Source organism: Salvelinus alpinus, chromosome 7, assembly GCF_045679555.1.
Source record: "Salvelinus alpinus chromosome 7, SLU_Salpinus.1, whole genome shotgun sequence".
NCBI lineage: Eukaryota > Metazoa > Chordata > Actinopteri > Salmoniformes > Salmonidae > Salvelinus > Salvelinus alpinus.
This window is the reverse complement of record NC_092092.1, coordinates 75,817,354-75,840,670: the sequence shown is the minus strand read 5'-3', so window position 1 is coordinate 75,840,670 and position 23,317 is coordinate 75,817,354. Positions and strand designations below refer to the sequence as shown.

Below are 23,317 nucleotides of genomic sequence, written 5' to 3'. Positions count from 1 at the left end.
CTAGCCACTCTACCATAAAGGCCTGATTGGTGGAGTGCTGCAGAGATGGTTGTCCTTCTGGAAGGTTCTCCCATCTCCACAGGGGAACTCTGGAGCTCTGTCAGAGTGACCATTGGGTTCTTGGTCACCTCCCTGACCAAGGCCCTTCTCCCCCTATTGCTCAGTTTGGCTGTGAGGCTAGCTCTAGGAAGAGTCTTGGTGGTTCCAAACGTAATCAGTTTTTTTGCACTGTCAACTGTGGGACCTTATATAGACAGGTGTGTGTCTTTCCAAATCATGTCCAATCAATTGAATTTGCAATAGGTTTACTCCAATCAAGTGTAGAAACATCTCAAGGATGATCAATGGAAACAGGATGCACCTGAGCTCAATTTCGAGTCTCATAAGCAAAGGGTCTGAATACTTATGTAGGTAAGGTATTTCTGTTATTTTTTATAAATTAGCAAAACATTTTGAAAAACCAGTTTTCGCTTTGTCATTATGGGGTATTGTGTGTAGATTGATGAGGAGAAAAAATATTGAATCATTTTTAGAATAAGGCTGTAACGTAACAAAATGTGAAAAAAGTCAAGGGGTCTGAATACTTTCTGAATGCACTGTACCTGTACCTCTGTTGGTACTGCACATCTGCGGTCTTTTCACAGGGTGCTGAAATGTATACCTTGTAAGAAAAACTTTTATAAAATACAACCACTGACTTTTTGCTCATTTGCATTGTTCAACTCCGCGCAAATGCCAATTGAATGTCAGTTCACGTAGTATGGGCAACATAAACTAGGAAAACGTTGAGGGTTGTATTCGCTAAAAGTTTTTATTCAAAGTATGAATTTCGGCCCACTGCGGAAGGACGGCGGTTGTACAGGACAAACATAGGTACAGGTAAGCATCAATACTCGACTCCGCCTCAATTTTTATTTTTTATTTTACCGTTATTTTACCAGGTAAGTTGACTGAGAACACGTTCTCATTTGCAGCAACGACCTGGGGAATAGTTACAGGGGAGAGGAGGGGGATGAATGAGCCAATTGTAAACTGGGGATTATTAGGTGACCGTGATGGTAGAGGGCCAGATTGGGAATTTAGCCAGGACACCGGGGTTAACACCCCTACTCTTACGATAAGTGCCATGGGATCTTTAATGACCTCAGAGAGTCAATATAAGTGAACGGAGTTGAGCATTCCTCAGCTATAGCAACATGAGTACAGTTACAGTATTTAAATGTTAACATCCAGGCTGTATCACATCCGGCCGTAATTGGGAGTCCCAATTGGTGTCGTCCAGGTTTGGCCGGTGTAGGCCGTCATTGTAAATAAGAATTTGTTCTTAACTGACTTGCCTAGTTAAATAAAGGTTACATTTAAAATGTAAAAATGAATGTTTTATTATGGAATTAAACATGGCTAGGAAATATCAAACCTAATACAAGGTTAACAATTACATTTCACACTCAAGCACTGATTAAAAAAGAAAATACTTAGGATAATGAAGTTCATACTAAACGTAGGTTCCATGGCATGGAGAAGGTTATGAACATATGTATTACTGAATTCCAGATGTGAAATGTAGCAATACGAGGTGGTAGTAGGAGAGTGTGTGTCTTCAGGCTTCCTCTCGGGGTTACGGGAGCGACTCCTGGCCTGACACAGTGGACAGATGGGAGCGTTACGATGGATCTGCTGGTGGCATGACAGACAGGCCATTTTAGTCATTTAGCATTTATCTTATTCAGAGCATTAATTTTAAAACGGCTAGGTGATACAACCGCATCACAGTCGTAGTAAATACATTTTCCCTTAAAGTAGTTTTCAGCAAAGTAAGTGCTAGTAGAAAAAGACACGTGCAGGTTATATTTTTACATAAACTTGGGTAATATGATATAATATACGCAAAATCTCAATTGTTTCTTTTTTGGTCCATCTTCTTGATCTAGTTCCTCTCCAGTACGCTAGGTGGCGGTAAGAGATCGTTGTTAACAGCTCAACTCTCTAGGGAAAATAAGTCATTATGGTGGAGTTTTGCGTGTGCAAACTTTTTGGAGAACATTTGAGTTGCAGAAATGCTGGAGGCCTACATTCCTGGCTTTGCTGAAATCGACAGTGTTAAAGAACTAGCCACAGGATGGGTCGTAATGTGCTCTTGTAGTGGGGTCGTCCATGTCTATAAGACTTGAAGAACCGCTCCATTTGATTCTCTTATGTTCATACTTTGTACTGTTTTCACCATTTCAGCAGGTTTGACATGGTACTGATTATTTTTTGTCAGATATTATTTGTGTTGGTATTTTTCCCAGCAGAGGAACTGAATGATTTTGAGCCTGTTTCAAAACACTGTTTTCAGTACTGTCTCGCAATACCTTATTCCTCATGTAAGGGTACATTTAGGCTATTGAAGCTTTGCACTCATAGCCCGTTGCCATTTTTACTCAAATAAGTTACGTTAGCGACCTCGTAAACAAATGCGGTGCCATGTTGCCGGAAGTTGTGTTCCCTAGACTGGAAGTGGCGTTTCCGGCGGCGTGAAAGGGGCCTTTTCTTGGCCCTAGGCACGGAGGAGAACAAAGCACAAGAGATCTACAGCAGGAGAATAACACAGGACAACAATCAACTGAACCCAGAAACTGCAGGAGAAAGGGAGTGGAGAGAAAGCTTTTTTTGTACTTTAACTATTTGCACATTGTTACAACACTGTATATATACATAATATGACATTTGACCTGTCTTTATTCTTTTGGAACTTCTGTGAGTGTAATGTTTACTGTTCATTTTTGTTTATTTCACTTTTGTTTATTTTCTACTTCACTTGCTTTGGCAATGTTAACATATGTTTCCCATGCCAATGAAGTCCTTTAATTTAATTTAGAGCCAGAAGGAGAGGGGGGGAGAGAGCAGCCCTCAGAGGGGAGTGGGGGTTGCAGAGTGAGACCTGTAGGAGGATGATCATACAAGTACACAGAAAACAGAACCAAGAGAGGGAGACACAGGAGAAAACGCTGCAGAGGGAAGCCCCCCAAACCTAAAGGACAGAGGGAGACACAGGAGAAAGACCTGCAGAGGGAAGCCCCCAACCCTAAAGGACAGAGGGAGACACAGGAGAAAGACCTGCAGAGGGAAGCCCCCAACCCTAAAGGACAGAGGGAGACACAGGAGAAAGACCTGCAGAGGGAAGCCCCAAACCTAAAGGACAGAGGGAGACACAGGAGAAAGACCTGCAGAGGGAAGCCCCAAACCTAAAGGACAGAGGGAGACACAGGAGAAAGACCTGCAGAGGGAAGCCCCCAACCCTAAAGGACAGAGGGAGACACAGGAGAAAGACCTGCAGAGGGAAGCCCCAAACCTAAAGGACAGAGGGAGACACAGGAGAAAGACCTGCAGAGGGAAGCCCCCAACCCCAAAGGACAGAGGGAGACACAGGAGAAAGACCTGCAGAGGGAAGCCCCCAACCCTAAAGGACAGAGGGAAGCGCCCCAACCCTAAAGGACAGAGGGAGACACAGGAGAAAGACCTGCAGAGGGAAGCCCCCAACCCTAAAGGACAGAGGGAAGCCCCCCAACCCTAAAGGACAGAGGGAGACACAGGAGAAAGACCTGCAGAGGGAAGCCCCCAACCCTAAAGGACAGAGGGAGACACAGGAGAAAGACCTGCAGAAGAGTAGGCAGTGTAGACCGAGAGAGTCTTTGTACCCTGCAAGAGCGAGGACAGGACCAACCCTGCTGCCCAGACTGGGACCCAGCTGGTCCCCCTACAGCTCATCTCTGCCCTGAAGCTCCAGACATTCACAGAGGAGATGAGACGGGTAAAATCATCTTTCTCGTCACATAACTGACTCTTATCTTTTGAGCTGCTTGTCTCTACTGGCTGAGTAATTTACTGACGCGCGCGCGTGTGTGTGTGTGTGTGTGTGTGTGTGTGTGTGTGTGTGTGTGTGTGTGTGTGTGTGTGTGTGTGTGTGTGTGTGTGTGTGTGTGTGTGTGTGTGTGTGTGTGTGTGTGTGTGTGTGTGTGTGTGTGTGTGTGTGTGTGTGTGTGTGTGTGTGTGTAGACTGTGGACACAGCTACATGATCCATCAGTGTGTGGAGTGTATGTAGCAGCAGGCAGCCCCTGAACACCTTCATCAGGAGGAAGACGACTCAACTAGACACTAAAACACTGGAGGATAAACAACACACCTCTGCAACAGGGTACTACACACCACACACCTCACAACAGGGTACAACACACCACACACCTCACAACAGGGTACAACACACCACACACCTCACAACAGGGTACAACACACCTCTGCAACAGGGTATAACACCACACCTCTACAACAGGGTATAACACACCTCTGCAACAGGGTATAACACACCTCTGCAACAGGGTACAACACACCTCTACAACAGGGTATAACACACCTCTGCAACAGGGTATAACACACCTCTACAACAGGGTATAACACACCTCTGCAACAGGGTATAACACACCTCTACAACAGGGTATAACACACCTCTACAACAGGGTATAACACACCTCTGCAACAGGGTATAACACCACACCTCTACAACAGGGTATAACACACCTCTGCAACAGGGTACAACACATCTCTACAACAGGGTATAACACCACACCTCTACAACAGGGTATAACACCACACCTCTACAACAGGGTACAACACCACACCTCTACAACAGGGTACAACACCACACCTCTAGAACAGGGTATAACACACCTCTACAACAGGGTACAACACCACACCTCTAGAACAGGGTATAACACACCTCTACAACAGGGTACAACACCACACCTCTACAACAGGGTACAACACACCTCTACAACAGGGTACAACACCACACCTCTAGAACAGGGTACAACACACCTCTACAACAGGGTACAACACCACACCTCTAGAACAGGGTATAACACCACACCTCTACAACAGGGTACAACACCACACCTCTGCAACAGGGTACAACACACCTCTACAACAGGGTATAACACCACACCTCTACAACAGGGTATAACACCACACCTCTACAACAGGGTATAACACCACACCTCTACAACAGGGTACAACACCACACCTCTACAACAGGGTACAACACCACACATCTAGAACAGGGTATAACACACCTCTACAACAGGGTACAACACCACACCTCTAGAACAGGGTACAACACACCTCTACAACAGGGTACAACACCACACCTCTACAACAGGGTACAACACCACACCTCTACAACAGGGTACAACACCACACCTCTACAACAGGGTACAACACACCTCTACAACAGGGTACAACACCACACCTCTAGAACAGGGTACAACACACCTCTACAACAAGGTACAACACAACACCTCTACAACAGGGTACAACACCACTCGGTACAGTACAGACCGCTCACAGTATCTGTGTTCTTCTCTGTTTAGATCCTGTAGCTGCTGCTTGCTGTGTTATTATAATCAGTTTCTGTCCTTATGTTCCTGTACACTTTGAGCTGCAAACAGTCCCAAGAACCAGAAGCCCTATGAGAACAGAATGTCCCTCATTTAGGTAAATTAATCTGTGTTCTCATGTGTTGTAGGATGCCGTGGGAGAATCTCATCTGCATACTCCTCACGTCCTCTCTCCTCGCCTCCTTCTCTAAACCAATTGGAGGAGGTCATAGGGGAGAGACCTCTGGCTTTCTCATCCAATGGGTTTTGAGGAGGCAAGGAGAGAGGATGCCAGGAGAATGCAAATGAGATTCTCCCCGGGTGCAATTTGGGTGAGCTGCTGAGGAGCCTCCCCAAGACCTCTGACCCCCAGCAGGCCACAGGGAATCACAGAAACCTGGGGTTACCTTGGAGACGGAACAGGAATCTGGCTGTAACCTGCCAACAGAATGTCAATAAAGAATTTCCCTGAAGGCCCAGAATGTTACCCTGACGACTTCTTGACGACAGTACAAGAACTGAGCTGAAGGTACCTTCGTACTGGCACTATTACCATGCGGACATATCTGAAATATTCCCCATATAGTGCACCACTTCTGATCAGAGCCCTGTGTGTGACCCTCTATTATAATGAGATTCATCTTCGTCTAGAAGAAAATACAATTCCAACTGGAGTACAAAACAGCCATTTATTTCTGAAGTCTTGTATTAAAAGTTTCACATTACAACACTGTTAAAAGCAAATAAGCGTCATGGTTTTCTCAGTCCTTGACCGTCCCTTATGTGTTCAGTAAACATTAGAACAACTTCCTGGGTTATACACTGCAACAATGAACCCACTTTCATATCATCACAAACAGTTACAACACAGTCATTATAGCTCAGCCATGGAACGTGTTCATGCAATGCAGACATACTAAATACAGAGTAACAAGTACATTCAGTCAGTTTTACATTTCTAATGCCTGAACCAATCACAACATGGGTACAGTTACAGTATAATGGTTTGTCCTATTGCATATAACGTGGTTAAGGTCTATTAAACCTTAACAGTTACATTTCAACACTTTAGCACCATTAAAATAACACAACACTTAGGATAATGAAGTTCATACTAAACGTAGGTTCCATGGCATGGAGAAGGTTATGGACATATGTATTACTGAATTCCAGATGTGAAATGTAGCAATACGAGGTGTGTGTGTGCGTGTGCGTGTGCGTGTGTGTGCGTGCGTGTGCGTGTGCGTGTGTCTACTCGTCAGGCTTCCTCTTGGGTTTCTTGGGGTTGCGGGAGCGACTCTTGGCCTTACACAGTGGACAGATGGGAGCGTTACGATGGATCTGCTGGTGGCATGACAGACAGGCCTAGAGAGGTGACAGAGAGGACAGACATGTTATAGTGTGTCATTACTATGTCCATACAGACGTCAGTACAGTGTCATTATTGTGTAGGCACAGACGGGGGAGGGTGTGTACCTTCATAGGAGGGTGTGTACTGTGGACCTTCATAGGAGGGTGTGTACTGTGGACCTTCATAGGAGGGTGTGTACTATGGACCTTCATGGGAGGGTGTGTACTGTGGACCTTCATGGGAGGGTGTGTACTATGGACCTTCATAGGAGGGTGTGTACTATGGACCTTCATAGGAGGGTGTGTACTGTGGACCTTCGAAGAAGGGTGTGTACTGTGGACCTTCATAGGAGGGTGTGTACTGTGGACCTTCATAGGAGGGTGTGTACTGTGGACCTTCATAGGAGGGTGTGTACTATGGACCTTCATAGGAGGGTGTGTACTGTGGATCTTCATAGGAGGGTGTGTACTGTGGACATTCATAGGAGGGTGTGTACTGTGGACCTTCATAGGAGGGTGTGTACTGTGGACCTTCATAGGAGGGTGTGTACTGTGGACCTTCATAGGAGGGTGTGTACTATGGACCTTCATAGGAGGATTTGTACTGTGGACTTTCATAGGAGGGTGTGTACTATGGACCTCCATAGGAGGGTGTGTAATATGGACCTTCATAGGAGGGTGTGTACTATGGACCTTCATAGGAGGGTGTGTACCTTCATAGGAGGGTGTGTACTATGGACCTTCATAGGAGGGTTTGTACTGTGGGCCTTCATGGGAGGGTGTGTATTGTGTATTTTCATGGGAGGGTGTGTATTGTGTACCTTCATGGGAGGGTGTGTACTGTGTACCTTCATGGGAGGGTGTGTATTGTGTACCTTCATGGGAGGGTGTGTATTGTGTACCTTCATGGGAGGGTGTGTACTGTGTACCTTCATGGGAGGGTGTGTACTGTGTACCTTCATGGGAGGGTGTGTACTGTGTACCTTCATGGGAGGGTGTGTACTGTGTACCTTCATGGGAGGGTGTGTACTGTGTACCTTCATGGGAGGGTGTGTACTGTGTACCTTCATGGGAGGGTGTGTATTGTGTACCTTCATGGGAGGGTGTGTACTGTGTACCTTCATGGGAGGGTGTGTATTGTGTACCTTCATGGGAGGGTGTGTATTGTGTACCTTCATGGGAGGGTGTGTATTGTGTACCTTCATGGGAGGGTGTGTACTGTGGACCTTCATGGGAGGGTGTGTATTGTGTACCTTCATGGGAGGATGTGTATTGTGTACCTTCATGGGAGGGTGTGTACTGTGTACCTTCATGGGAGGGTGTGTATTGTGTACCTTCATGGGAGGGTGTGTATTGTGTATCTTCATGGGAGGGTGTGTATTGTGTACCTTCATGGGAGGATGTGTATTGTGTACCTTCATGGGAGGATGTGTATTGTGTACCTTCATGGGAGGGTGTGTACTGTGTACCTTCATGGGAGGGTGTGTACTGTGGACCTTCATGGGAGGGTGTGTACTGTGTACCTTCATGGGAGGGTGTGTACTGTGTACCTTCATGGGAGGGTGTGTACTGTGGACCTTCATGGGAGGGTGTGTACTGTGTACCTTCATGGGAGGGTGTGTACTGTGTACCTTCATGGGAGGGTGTGTATTGTGTACCTTCATGGGAGGGTGTGTATTGTGTACCTTCATGGGAGGGTGTGTATTGTGTACCTTCATGGGAGGGTGTGTATTGTGTACCTTCATGGGAGGGTGTGTATTGTGTATCTTCATGGGAGGGTGTGTATTGTGTACCTTCATGGGAGGGTGTGTACTGTGTACCTTCATGGGAGGGTGTGTATTGTGTACCTTCATGGGAGGGTGTGTATTGTGTACCTTCATGGGAGGGTGTGTATTGTGTACCTTCATGGGAGGGTGTGTATTGTGTATCTTCATGGGAGGGTGTGTATTGTGTACCTTCATGGGAGGGTGTGTACTGTGTACCTTCATGGGAGGGTGTGTATTGTGTAACTTCATGGGAGGATGTGTATTGTGTACCTTCATGGGAGGGTGTGTATTGTGTACCTTCATGGGAGGGTGTGTATTGTGTACCTTCATGGGAGGGGGCTGTTGTCTGAAAGTGGCAGTCTGGCGGGCATCTTGTTTCCGAGAGACCTGGAGCTGTTGGGCCGCGGCAGCTGCTGCTGCAAGGGATTCTGGGATTGTGGGCTCGTGAGGCTCCTTCTGCCACTCAGCCTTCTGTTTCTCAAAGTAACTATGGCAACAGAGATAGAAGATAGCACAGAGAACAAGTTGATGTGTGTGTGAGGACCTGTGCGACCGTGTGTGTGTGTGTGTGTGTGTGTGTGTATAATATGTGTACTGACTCCAGAGAGAGTTTCTCCTCCTCTTCGTTGAGGTTGGGCAGTCTGTGAAGGCCCAGGGTCATCCTCAGGGCGTCTACATGTTCCTTCAGGGGTTTGTACTCATCATGGAGCCTCCGCGTCGTCTCCAGCAGCTTGTTCAAGTCGTTCTCCGACTGCTTTATAGTGCTCTCCATCTGGGTAGGGGAAGGAGAGAGATGGAAGGGGAGAGGAGAAGGAGAGAATGGGGGCGAGAGAAGGAAGGAGGAGAGGGAGCGAATGGGAGCGAGAAGGAAGGAGGAGAAGGAGGGAGGAGAAGGGGAGAGAGAGGAGGTAGAGAGAGAGAAAGGAGAAAGAACCTTTACATTTACATTTACATTTAAGTCATTTAGCAGACGCTCTTATCCAGAGCGACTTTAATAGTTTGTTATTTTTCTGTAAATCTCAACCCAATTTCAGCCTTTCCCAATCGCTTCACATTTTCCAAAAATGCTTTGAGGTGAGAAGTTGTGGGTGAGGGAGTTGTTCATGAATATTCATTTTGGGGGTGGGTAAACGTAGTTGTACCTGATCCCAACACTTTCTCACTAAAGTGTAATTGCCAGAAGTCCACTGAACCAATCTGAGAATAAAATTCTGTGCATTGTGAGCAAACACAACTCTGGACAGTTATCTGACAGTGTTGAGGAGCAGAGTTCCTGACATCTAGTACCAAACACAGCTCTGGACAGTTATCTGACGGTGTTGAGGTGCAGAGTTCCTGACATCTAGTACCAAACACAGCTGTGGACAGTTATCTGACAGTGTTGAGGTGCAGAGTTCCTGACATCTAGTACCAAACACAGCTCTGGACAGTTATCTGACAGAGTTGAGGAGCAGAGTTCCTGACATCTAGTACCAAACACAGCTCTGGACAGTTATCTGACGGTGTTGAGGTGCAGAGTTCCTGACATCTAGTACCAAACACAGCTCTGGACAGTTATCTGACGGTGTTGAGGAGCAGAGTTCCTGACATCTAGTACCAAACACAGCTCTGGACAGTTATCTGACAGTGTTGAGGTGCAGAGTTCCTGACATCTAGTACCAAACACAGCTCTGGACAGTTATCTGACAGAGTTGAGGAGCAGAGTTCCTGACATCTAGTACCAAACACAGCTGTGGACAGTTATCTGACGGTGTTGAGGTGCAGAGTTCCTGACATCTAGTACCAAACACAGCTCTGGACAGTTATCTGACGGTGTTGAGGAGCAGAGTTCCTGACATCTAGTACCAAACACAGCTCTGGACAGTTATCTGACAGTGTTGAGTTGCAGAGTTCCTGACATCTAGTACCAAACACAGCTCTGGACAGTTATCTGACAGAGTTGAGGAGCAGAGTTCCTGACATCTAGTACCAAACACAGCTCTGGACAGTTATCTGACAGTGTTGAGGAGCAGAGTTCCTGACATCTAGTACCAAACACAACTCTGGACAGTTATCTGACAGTGTTGAGGAGCAGAGTTCCTGACATCTAGTACCAAACACAATTCTGGACAGTTATCTGACGGTGTTGAGGTGCAGAGTTCCTGACATCTAGTACCAAACACAATTCTGGACAGTTATCTGACAGTGTTGAGGTGCAGAGTTCCTGACATCTAGTACCAAACACAGCTGTGGACAGTTATCTGACGGTGTTGAGGTGCAGAGTTCCTGACATCTAGTACCAAACACAGCTCTGGACAGTTATCTGACAGTGTTGAGGAGCAGAGTTCCTGACATCTAGTACCAAACACAGCTGTGGACAGTTATCTGACAGTGTTGAGGTGCAGAGTTCCTGACATCTAGTACCACTTACGGTGTAAATTTGAATTCCCCATTGGGTGCAAAATACATAATTGAAATGTGGACTCACATTTATTGAGGTGCTGGGGAGAAAAGTGCATCATCTTGAAAATGAAGATTAGAGGCTCAATTCAATCAAACTCGCATTGCGGTATTTACCCATTAGCTCTTTTCTAATGGTCAAATTAACTCACAAATTGGTTTTGAGTACTGTATAAAATCCTAAAACTACTACCAGGGTGACCCCTCTCACAGGTACGCTTTCACTTTTCAATATTGGAAGTATGTGGGCATGGGATGACTATTGTAAATAAACAAATCTGCCCCTTGTGAGATTACTGCTCACAACCATTGAACTATGAGCCAACTGTTTTAGCAGGCTGCAACGCCAACCAGCCGTAGCAGTTGGGGAAAATTACAATGAGTTGATTTTACCACCATTGTCATCTATTTCTTGTTACGATGGCTGTTGCTACGAATATAAACATGCTTTTCATAGCCTACAGTGGCAAGAAAAAGTATGTGAACCCTTTGTAAATACCTGGATTTCTGCATAAATTGGTAATAAAATTGTATCTGATCTTTATCTAAGTTACAACAATAGACAAACACAGTCTGCTTAAAACTAATAACACACAAACAATTAAGTTGTCATGTCTTTATTGAAAACACTGTGTAAACATTCACAGTGCAGGGTGGGAAAAGTATGTGAACCCTTCGATTTAATAACTGGTTTGGCAGCAATAACCTTAACCAAATGTGTAGTTGCGGATCAGGCCTGCACAACGGTCAGGAGGAATTTTGGAATTCCTCTTTACAAAACTTCCTCTTTACAAAACTGTTTCAGTTCAACAATATTCTTGGGATGTCTGGTGTGAACTGCTCTCTTGAGGTCATGACACAGCATCTCCATCGGGTTGAGGTCAGGACTCTGACTGGGCCACTCCAGAAGGCGTATTTTCTTCTGTTGAAGCCATTCTGTTGTTGATTTACTTCTGTGTTTTGGCTCGTTGTCCTGTTGCACCACCCAACTTCTGTTGAGCTTCAATTGGCGGACAGATAGCCTTTCATTCTCCTACAAAATGTCTTGATAAACTTAGGAATTCATTTTCCCATCGATGATAGCAAGCTGTCCAAGCCTTGAGGCAGCAAAGCAGCCCCAAACCATGATGCTCCCTTCACCATACTTTACAGTTGTGATGAGGTTTTGATGTTGGTGTGCTGTGCATTTTCTTCTCCACACATAGTGTTGTGTGTTCCTTCCAAACCACTCAACTGTAGCTTTATCTGTCACAGAATATTTTGCCAGTAGTGCTGTGGAACATCCAAATGCTCTTTTGCGAACTTCAGATGTGCAGCAATGTTTTTATTGGACAACAGTGGCTTCTTCCGTGGTGTTCTCCCATGAACACCATTCTTGTTTAGTGTTTTACGTATCGTAGACTCGTCAACAGAGATGTTCCAGAGATTTCTGCCAGAGATTTCTGTAAGTCTTTAGCTGACACGCTAAGATTCTTCTTAATCTCATTGAGCATTCTGCGCTGTTCTCTTGCAGTCATCTTTGCAGGACGGCCACTGTGTTTTACCGTGGACAACCTACATCCGGCGCCGACAGAGATGGCCGCCTCGCTTCGCGTTCCTCGGAAACTATGCAGTATTTTGTTTTTTTATGTGTTATTTCTTACATTGGTACTCCAGGTAATCTTAGGTTTCATTACATACAGTCGGGAGGAACTACTGAATATAAGAGCAACGTCAACTCACCATCATAACGACCAGGAATATGACTCTCCCGAAGCGGATCCTGTGTTTTGCCTTCCACCCAGTACAATGGATCTGATCCCAGCCGGCGACCCTAAACAACGACGCCGTAAAAGGGGCAAATGAAGCGGTCTTCTGGTCAGGCTTTGGAGACAGGCACATCGCGCTCCACTCCCTAGCATACTACTCGCCAATGTCCAGTCTCTTGACAACAAGGTTGATGAAATCCGAGCAAGGGTAACATTCCATAGAGACATCAGAGATTGTAACATTCTTTGCTTCACGGAAACATGGCTCACTCGAGAGACGCTAACGGAGTCGGTGCAGCCAGCTGGTTTCTTCACGCATCGCGCCGACAGAAACAAACATCTTTCTGGTAAGAAGAGGGGCGGGGGTGTATGCCTTATGATTAACGAGACGTGGTGTGATCATAACAACATACAGGAACTCAAGTCATTCTGTTCACCTGATTTAGAATTCCTCACAATCAAATGTCGAACGCATTATCTACCAAGGGAATTCTCTTCGATTATAATCACAGCCGTATATATTCCCCCCCAAGCAGACACATCGATGGCCCTGAACGAACTTTATCTGACTTTATGTAAACTGGAAACTACACACCCTGAGGCTGCATTCATCATAGCTGGGGATTTTAACAAGGCTAATCTGAAAACAAAACTCCCTAAATTCTATCAGCATATCGATTGTGCTACCAGGGCTGGTAAAACCTTGGATCATTGTTATACTAACTTCCGCGACGCATATAAGGCCCTCCCCCGCCCTCCTTTCGGAAAAGCTGACCACGACTCCATTTTGTTGCTTCCAGCCTACAAACAGAAACTAAAACAGCAAGCTTCCGCGCTCAGGTCTGTTCAACGCTGGTCCGATCAATCTGATTCCACGCTTCAAGACTGCTTCGATCACGTGGATTGGGATATGTTCCGCATTGCGTCCAACAACAACATTGACGAATACGCTGATTCGGTGAGCGAGTTCATTAGAAAGTGCATTGACGATGTCGTACCCACAGCAACGATTAAAACATTCCCAAACCAGAAACCGTGGATTGATGGCAGCATTCGCGTGAAACTGAAAGCACGAACCACTGCTTTTAACCAGGGCAAGGTGACCGGAAACATGACCGAATACAAACAGTGTAGCTATTCCCTCCGCAAGGCAATCAAACAAGCTAAGTGCCAGTATAGAGACAAAGTAGAGTCGCAATTCAACAGCTCAGACACAAGAGGTATGTGGCAGGGTCTACAGTCAATCACGGATTACAAAAAGAAAACCAGCCCCGTCGCGGACCAGGATGTCTTGCTCCCAGACAGACTAAATAACTTTTTTGCTCGCTTTGAGGACAATACAGTGCCACTGACACGGCCCGCTACCAAAACCGACGGGCTCTCCTTCACTGCAGCCGAGGTGAGTAAAACATTTAAACGTGTTAACCCTCGCAAGGCTGCAGGCCCAGACGGCATTCCCAGCCGCGTCCTCAGAGCATGCGCAGACCAGCTGGCTGGTGTGTTTAAGGACATATTCAATCAATCCTTATCCCAGTCTGCTGTTCCCACATGCTTCAAGAGGGCCACCATTGTTCCTGTTCCCAAGAAAGCTAAGGTAACTGAGCTAAACGACTACCGCCCCGTAGCACTCACTTCCGTCATCATGAAGTGCTTTGAGAGACTAGTCAAGGACCATATCACCTCCACCCTACCTGACACCCTAGACCCACTCCAATTTGCTTACCGACCCAATAGGTCCACAGACGACGCAATCGCAACCACACTGCACACTGCCCTAACCCATCTGGACAAGAGGAATACCTATGTGAGAATGCTGTTCATCGACTACAGCTCAGCATTTAACACCATAGTACCCTCCAAACTCGTCATCAAGCTCGAGACCCTGGGTCTCGACCCCGCCCTGTGCAACTGGGTCCTGGACTTCCTGACGGGCCGCCCCCAGGTGGTGAGGGTAGGTAACAACATCTCCACCCCGCTGATCCTCAACACTGGGGCCCCACAAGGGTGCGTTCTGAGCCCTCTCCTGTACTCCCTGTTCACCCACGACTGCGTGGCCATGCACGCCTCCAACTCAATCATCAAGTTTGCGGACGACACTACAGTGGTAGGCTTGATTACCAACAACAACGAGACGGCCTACAGGGAGGAGGTGAGGGCCCTCGGAGTGTGGTGTCAGGAAAATAACCTCACACTCAACGTCAACAAAACAAAGGAGATAATCGTGGATTTCAGGAAAGAGCAGAGGGAGCATCCCCCTATCCACATCGACGGGACAGTAGTGGAGAAGGTGGAAAGTTTTAAGTTCCTCGGTGTACACATCACGGACAAACTGAATTGGTCCACCCACACAGACAGCGTTGTGAAGAAGGCGCAGCAGCACCTCTTCAACCTCAGGAGGCTGAAGAAATTCGGCTTGTCACCAAAAGCACTCACAAACTTCTACAGATGCACAATCGAGAGCATCCTGTCGGGCTGTATCACCGCCTGGTACGGCAACTGCTCCGCCCACAACCGTAAGGCTCTCCAGAGGGTAGTGAGGTCTGCACAACGCATCACCGGGGGCAAACTACCTGCCCTCCAGGACACCTACACCACCCGATGTCACAGGAAGGCCATAAAGATCATCAAGGACAACAACCACCCGAGCCACTGCCTGTTCACCCCGCTATCATCCAGAAGGCGAGGTCAGTACAGGTGCATCAAAGCAGGGACCGAGAGACTGAAAAACAGCTTCTATCTCAAGGCCATCAGACTGTTAAACAGCCACCACTAACATTTAGTGGCCGCTGCCAACATACTGACTCAACTCCAGCCACTTTAATAATGGGAATTGATGGAAATTATGTAAAAATGTATCACTAGCCACTTTAAACAATGCCACTTAATATAATGTTTACATACCCTACATTACTAATCTCATATGTATATGTATATACTGTACTCTATATCATCTACTGCATCTTGCCATCTTTATGTAATACATGTATCACTAGCCACTTTAAACTATGCCACTTTATGTTTATATACCCTACATTACTCATCTCATATGTATAGACTGTACTCTATACCATCTACTGCATCTTGCCTATGCTGTTCTGTACCATCACTCATTCATATATCTTTATGTATATATTATTTATCCCTTTACACTTGTGTGTATAAGGTAGTAGTTGTGGAATTGTTAGGTTAGATTACTTGTTGGTTATTACTGCATTGTCGGAACTAGAAGCACAAGCATTTCGCTACACTCGCATTAACATCTGCTAACCATGTGTATGTGACAAATACATTTGATTTGATTTGACTGATGAACATCAAGACTTTTAGAGATACTTTTGTAACCCTTTCCAGCTTTATGCAAGTCAACAATTCTTAATCTTAGGTCTTCTGAGATCTCTTTTGTTCGAGGTATGGTTCACATCAGGCAATGCTTATTGTAAATAGCAAACTCAAATTTAATGAGTGTTTTTTATAGGGCAAGGCAGCTCTAACCAACATCTCCAATCATCTCTCGTCTCATTGATTGGACTCCAGGTTAGCTGACTCCTGATTCCAATTAGCTTTTGGAGAAGTCATTAGCCTAGGGGTTCACATACTTTTTCCAACCTACACTGTGAATGTTTAAATGATGTATTCAATATAGATAAGAAAAATACAATAATTTGTGTGTTACTAGTTTAAGCACTCTGTTTGTCTATTGTTAAGACTAAAATGAAGATCAGACCAAATTTGATGACCAATTTATGCAGAAATCCAGCTAATTCCAAAGGGTTCACATACTTTTTTTCTTGCCACTGTACATCATTTTTTTTATTCATAAAAGCACATAGATGTGTATGAAACGGTAAACCAAAACGTAGAATTTGGTCATATGCGGAAATGTGCCTTACTGCCTTTTGAATGTTGGGTAACGTCAGTAGTCTGGTCAAGGAAGCATCACATGCTAAATATATTGGCACACTCCACTTACCAAGACCATTGCCAAATAAGGCACAACTGTCACCTGCTTTTATAGTGAGCCTCGAGGTGGTACCACCCAGCACATCTAGAAGGGAGTGTCTTTCATAACAAACCCCTCCCTTGAGGTGGTACCACCCAGCACATCTAGAAGGGAGTGTCTCATAACAAACCCCTCCCTTGAGGTGGTACCACCCAGCACATCTAGAAGGGAGTGTCTTTCATAACAAACCCCTCCCTGGAGGTGGTACCACCCAGCACATCTAGAAGGGAGTGTCTCATAACAAACCCCTCCCTGGAGATGATGTATAGGAACCTTCTCAAGGTGCCTCTACATCACGATTCCAGTGGTAGAATTGAACCGCTAGGGGTGAAAACAAACTATATTTACTACTAAAAGACCAAAATACACTGAGTGTACAAAACATTATGAACATTACGCTCGTTCCATGACACAGACTGACCAGGTGAATCCAGGTGAAGGCTATGATCCCTTATTGATGTAACTTGTTAAATCCACTTCAATCAGTGTAGATGAAGGGGAGGAGACAGGTTAAAGAAGGATTTTAAGCCTTGAGACAACTGAGACAATAATTGTGAATGTGTGCCATTCAGAGGGTTAGACAAAAGATTGAAATGCCTTTGAACGGGGTATGGTAGTAGGTGCCAAGGGCACCGGTTTCTGTCAAGAACTGCAATGCTGCTGGGTTTTTCACGATCAACCGTTTCCCATGTGTATCAAGAATGGTCCACCACCCAGAGGACATCCAGCCAACTTGACACAACTGTGGGAAGCATTGGAGTCAACATGGGCCAGCATCCCTGTGGAACGCTTTCGACACTTAAAGTCCATGCCAGAAAATGTGAGGCTGTTCTGAGGGCAAAAGTGTGGCGGGGTGCAACTCAACATTAGGAAGGTGTTCTTAATGTTTTGTTCACCCAGTGTATATCACTATTGCAATGAACTTAAAAATTAAGAACTGAATGGATGTGTTTCACTATAACTACACCTAAAACATATGGTTTTCCATGAAAATAAACTAGTCAAATAGTGGTTTCTGCCTCTCCCTCCCTCTCACACACACACGCTCTCCCTCCCTCTCACACATTCTCTCACACTCTCTCTCTCTCTCTCCCTCTCACACTCTTTCTCTCTCTCTCTCTCTCTACCCACCACATTGATATCAGCGTGTATAAGTCGTAGCTCCTCTACATGGGCCATCTTCTCCTGCATTAGGAGGTCCATCTCCTGTTTGTATTCCTTCAGATGTTTCTCCTCAGACTCTAGGGACTCAAACTCTGACTTCAGACGAGACTTGATCTTCTGCATCTGTACCGTCTTATTCCTGAAATGACAGAAAACACAGTTTAACCAATGCATTACTAGTTAGTTATAACTAAAACAGTAGTTACCAATGTTACACAGTAGTTATTACCAATGCACTAGTTACCAATTATACAACATTAGGTAGTTAACCTACCACCGGGCTATTTACCAATGCACTAGTTACCAATTACACAACATTAGGTAGTTACCTACCACTGGGCTATTTACTAATGCACTAGTTACCAATTACACAACATTAGGTAGTTACCTACCACTGGGCTATTTACTAATGCACTAGTTACCAATTACACAACATTAGGTAGTTACCTACCACTGGGCTATTTACTAATGCACTAGTTACCAATTACACAACATTAGGTAGTTACCTACCACTGGGCTATTTACTAATGCACTAGTTACCAATTACACAACATTAGGTAGTTACCTACCACTGGGCTATTTACTAATGCACTTATTTTGATTACAGGGCAGAGGGCACAAAGACCACGTTCTGTCAGTTCAACCTCCTGTCACTCAATCATGCTTCAGAAACCAAGTGCCCTAAGGCATCTTCTATTGTTTCTACATGATTTAACCTGGTTAGTCTCTTCAGATAAATATCTATTTTTCAAGAGACCTGTTTTCTGTTGCAATCGATTAGTTTATTGTGAAATAAGGAGATTATATTTGTCATGGGAATAAGTAATATAATGCATTCATATCCGACAGAGATGGACGTGCACCAGATGACATTGTTATAACTGGTGTAATTTATAAACATTTTCTACTGATGTTACTGATGCGAAGCTATACAGCGGCACATCTGTTCAACAATGTGTACATTTGTAACTGGTTCCAACAGAATGAACCATGGTTAGCCAATTAACTACCTGGCTAATGACAGAACGCTAGCTAGCTAGGTAGCCAGATAGCCGCTAATCTGGCAAAGCACTTCGCATCTGGATTTTTGTTGATGCAAACAGCTGGATTGATTATATATAATGCACAGCTAGCAAGCTATTCTGTAACATGTTTTTTGCAGTTCCTTCAAAACAACAGTAGAACGGTCACCTCCGCTTGCTAACCTTGCTCGAGGCTATGTCGGCACATATAGCTAGCTTCCTCGCCCAATAACAAAGCCAAGATGCTAATATCAGCTGGCGAGCCAATTCTTCTCTCTGATCTTTTCCTGAGCCATCCAGCTACATTTACCAGATGTGGTTTCTTTTTTTTTTTTACCGTATTTCCATAATGTTTTCTAGTTTGCACATTATGTCTTGTTCGTCCCCCATGGTTTTGTCTTTAAACCCTGATAAATTAGATCTTAATGAAAGGCCAGGGTGGTCTGCCTTCCAGCTAATAAAAACAATACCGTCAGCTGTAACATTCACTGTGAAGCACCACGCATGCGCGGGGCTGAGTGTATTATACTTCAGTGACCCCAGCTGGAAACTGTTACATTGTTTCAGAGACAGACAGACACTGTCTGATAAAAACGGTTACATTGTTGTTATAGCCTTTTAATAGAAACGGTTGCAGTGTTTGAATGTAATCCCCTTGATGATGGTGTAAACTGTCTAAACTCTACATTACTCATAGGGTAAAGGTGCTTATATATATTTTTTGTTTTTTGTTTTACAAAATAACAACTACATGTTGTAAGGATCGGACTCTTTTTTTAAATTTTCGCCTAAAATACATACCCACATCTAACTGCCTGTAGCCCAGGACCTGAAGCAAGCATATGCATATTCTTGATACCATTTGAAAGGAAACACTTTGAAGCTTGTGTAAATGTGAAATTAATGTAGGAGAATATAACACATTAGATCTGGTAAAAGATAATACAATGACAAAAACATGCGTTTTCCCCCAAAAATAATCTCCATCTTTGAAATGCAAGAGAAAGGCTGTCGGGCTGTATCACCGCCTGGTACGGCAACTGCTCCGCCCACAACCGTAAGGCTCTCCAGAGGGTAGTGAGGTCTGCAGAACGCATCACCGGGGGCAAACTACCTGCCCTCCAGGACACCTACACCACCCGATGTCACAGGAAGGCCATAAAGATCATCAAGGACAACAACCACCCAAGCCACTGCCTGTTCACCCCGCTATCATCCAGAAGGCGAGGTCAGTACAGGTGCATCAAAGCAGGGACCGAGAGACTGAAAAACAGCTTCTATCTCAAGGCCATCAGACTGTTAAACAGCCACCACTAACATTTAGCGGCCGCTGCCAACATACTGACTCAACTCCAGCCACTTTAAAAATGGGAATTGATGGAAATTATGTAAAAATGTACCACTAGCCACTTTAAACAATGCCACTTAATATAATGTTTACATACCCTACATTACCCATCTCATATGTATATACTGTACTCTATATCATCTACTGCATCTTGCCATCTTTATGTAATACATGTACCACTAGCCACTTTAAACTATGCCACTTTATGTTTACATACCCTACAGTACTCATCTCATATGTATATACCGTACTCTATACCATCTACTGCATCTTGCCATGCCGTTCTGTACCACCACTCATTCATATATCTTTATGTACATATTCTTTATCCCTTTACACTTGTGTGTGTGTATAAGGTAGTAGTTGTGGAATTGTTAGGTTAGATTACTTGTTGGTTATTACTGCATTGTCGGAACTAGAAGCACAAGCATTTCGCTACACTCGCATTAACATCTGCTAACCATGTGTATGTGACTAATAAAATTTGATTTGATTTGATTTGATTTGAAAGGCCATTATATAATTTAGGAGTCTAGGTGCAATTTAGATTTTGGCCACTAGATGGCAGCAGTGTATGTGCAAAGTTTTAGACTATTCCAATGAACCATCGCATTGCTGTTCAAAATGTTGTATCTGCCCAAATGTGCCGAATTGGTAAATTGATACATTTTCAAGTACGTAACTATAGAGAACATACATTTTTATAGTTTACACTCTCCCAGGAATGTCATAAATGATGGATATTTAGCATCCATATGGAAAAGACACTAACCTTCACACATCTAGATGGGGGGGGGGGGGGGGGGGCAGACACAGCAGGGGTTCAAACTGTAGAACCCAGTTCCTACATTCGAATATGAAAATGGATTTTAACAGACAAAAAACTATGCTACATTTTTATCTCTTTATCTCTTGGCTCTGTCATATCCTCACATGGCCTCTCCTATCATTGCTATGCAGACGACACACAATTAATCTTCTCCTTTCCCCCCTCTGATAACCAGGTGGCGAATCGCATCTCTGCATGTCTGGCAGACATATCAGTGTGGATGACGGATCACCACCTCAAGCTGAACCTCGGCAAGACGGAGCTGCTCTTCCTCCCGGGGAAGGACTGCCCGTTCCATGATCTCGCCATCACGGTTGACAACTCCATTGTGTCCTCCTCCCAGAGCGCTAAGAACCTTGGCGTGATCCTGGACAACACCCTGTCGTTCTCAACTCACATCAAGGCGGTGACCCGTTCCTGTAGGTTCATGCTCTACAACATTCGCAGAGTACGACCCTGCCTCACACAGGAAGCGGCGCAGGTCCTAATCCAGGCACTTGTCATCTCCCGTCTGGATTACTGCAACTCGCTGTTGGCTGGGCTCCCTGCCTGTGCCATTAAACCCCTACAACTCATCCAGAACGCCGCAGCCCGTCTGGTGTTCAACCTTCCCAAGTTCTCTCACGTCACCCCGCTCCTCCGCTCTCTCCACTGGCTTCCAGTTGAAGCTCGCATCCGCTACAAGACCATGGTGCTTGCCTACGGAGCTGTGAGGGGAACGGCACCTCCGTACCTTCAGGCTCTGATCAGGCCCTACACCCAAACAAGGGCACTGCGTTCATCCACCTCTGGCCTGCTCGCCTCCCTACCTCTGAGGAAGTACAGTTCCCGCTCAGCCCAGTCAAAACTGTTCGCTGCTCTGGCACCCCAATGGTGGAACAAACTCCCTCACGACGCCAGGTCAGCGGAGTCAATCACCACCTTCCGGAGACACCTGAAACCCCACCTCTTTAAGGAATACCTAGGATAGGATAAAGTAATCCTCCTAACCCCCCCCTCCCCCTTAAAAGAGTTAGATGCACTATTGTAAAGTGGTTGTTCCACTGGATATCATAAGGTGAATGCACCAATTTGTAAGTCGCTCTGGATAAGAGCGTCTGCTAAATGACTTAAATGTAAATGTAAAATCTCTGGGACCCTCAGGATGACAAATCAGAGCAAGATTACTGAAGTACATTATTTACCTTCAGATGGGAATGTATCAAACCAGTTACGGTGAAACACGTTTTTTGTTGTTGTTGTGCACTCTCCTCAAACAATAGCATGTACTTGTTTCACTGTAATAGCTACTGTAAATTGGACAGTGCAGTTAGATTAACAAGAATTTAAGCTTTCTGCCCATATGTCCTGGGGAAATGTTCTTGTTACTTACAGCGTTATGCAAATCACATTAGCGCGTTAGTTCAACCGATCCCGTAGAGTTTAAAAAAGAACAATGAAAGAGACATACAGTTGAAGTCGGAAGGTTACATACACCTTAGCCAAATACATTTAAACTCAGTTTTCACAATTCCTGACATTTAATCCTAGTAAAAATTCCCTGTTTTAGGTCAGTTAGGATCACAACTTTATTTTAAGAATGTGAAATGTCAGAATAATAGTAGAGAGAATGATTTATTTCAGCTTTTATTTTTTTCATCACATTCCTAGTGGGTCAGAAGTGTCACATCTGCTTCTGCCACACACCCTAGTGGACATCCAGTGTCTCCTTGACCTTCAGCCACTCCTCCAGTACACTCCCTCTCTCCCCCTCCCTTTCTGTTTGTTTGTGATTGTGTGGTTGGAGACAGGTGTGCTGGAGCCAGAGCGGAACCTCACCAGCTGCAACCCATTCCATAATCAAGACCTCTACAAATACTCAGTACTTCCACTCTGCCAGATCGTAATCTCTGCTCAGTCAGTTTATGATTCTAGCTATTTGTGATTATTCAAGATCCTGTTACCCTGCTGTGTCTGTTTCCCTGCCTGACACTGTTTATCCTCTCACTTCAGTTTTGCTGCTCTGACTCTGGCTCCTGTCTCCTGTTCCACATCTCACCACCCTGCTACCCTGTTCTGGATTCACCACACCACCACTCCATTGGATTCCTCTGCGGACCTGTTTACCCTGTTCCAACCCAGCTCACTTCAACCTCAGCCTCCACAGTGTGGTAGTTTCCTACCACTCATCTGAGCTTCCCCGGATCTGCACTCCATATCTCCCTGTGTTACAATAAATACCTTGGTTCATTCATCCCTG

The 23,317-nt window shown here is 45.1% G+C and overlaps 1 protein-coding gene and 1 long non-coding RNA gene across 5 annotated transcripts; one reads left to right on the top strand and one right to left on the bottom strand.

Moving 5' to 3' along the window:
• The first annotated feature begins 2,852 nt into the window (after positions 1-2,852).
• LOC139581684 (uncharacterized) lies at positions 2,853-23,317 on the top strand. Of its 2 annotated transcripts, XR_011676268.1 has the most exons (5): positions 2,853-3,793; positions 4,039-4,178; positions 5,562-5,941; positions 22,869-22,974; positions 23,071-23,317. It is a non-coding gene; the product is annotated as an uncharacterized lncRNA (long non-coding RNA). The 2 variants fall into 2 exon arrangements; XR_011676267.1 differs by lacking the exons at positions 22,869-22,974; positions 23,071-23,317 and having other exon boundaries at positions 2,866-3,793; positions 5,562-6,151.
• Positions 6,083-19,397, bottom strand: LOC139581683 (zinc finger C4H2 domain-containing protein-like). Of its 3 annotated transcripts, none has more exons than XM_071411696.1 (5): positions 19,239-19,397; positions 17,847-18,018; positions 9,128-9,300; positions 8,853-9,015; positions 6,083-6,777 (listed from the first exon to the last, which is right to left on the bottom strand). In XM_071411696.1, exons 1-5 carry the CDS (start codon positions 19,289-19,291, stop codon positions 6,664-6,666), a joined length of 675 nt encoding a protein of 224 aa, XP_071267797.1. In that variant the 5' UTR covers positions 19,292-19,397; the 3' UTR covers positions 6,083-6,663. The 3 variants fall into 3 exon arrangements, with proteins under 3 accessions (XP_071267797.1, XP_071267798.1, XP_071267799.1); XM_071411697.1 differs by having other exon boundaries at positions 19,085-19,296; XM_071411698.1 differs by lacking the exon at positions 19,239-19,397 and adding an exon at positions 19,071-19,231.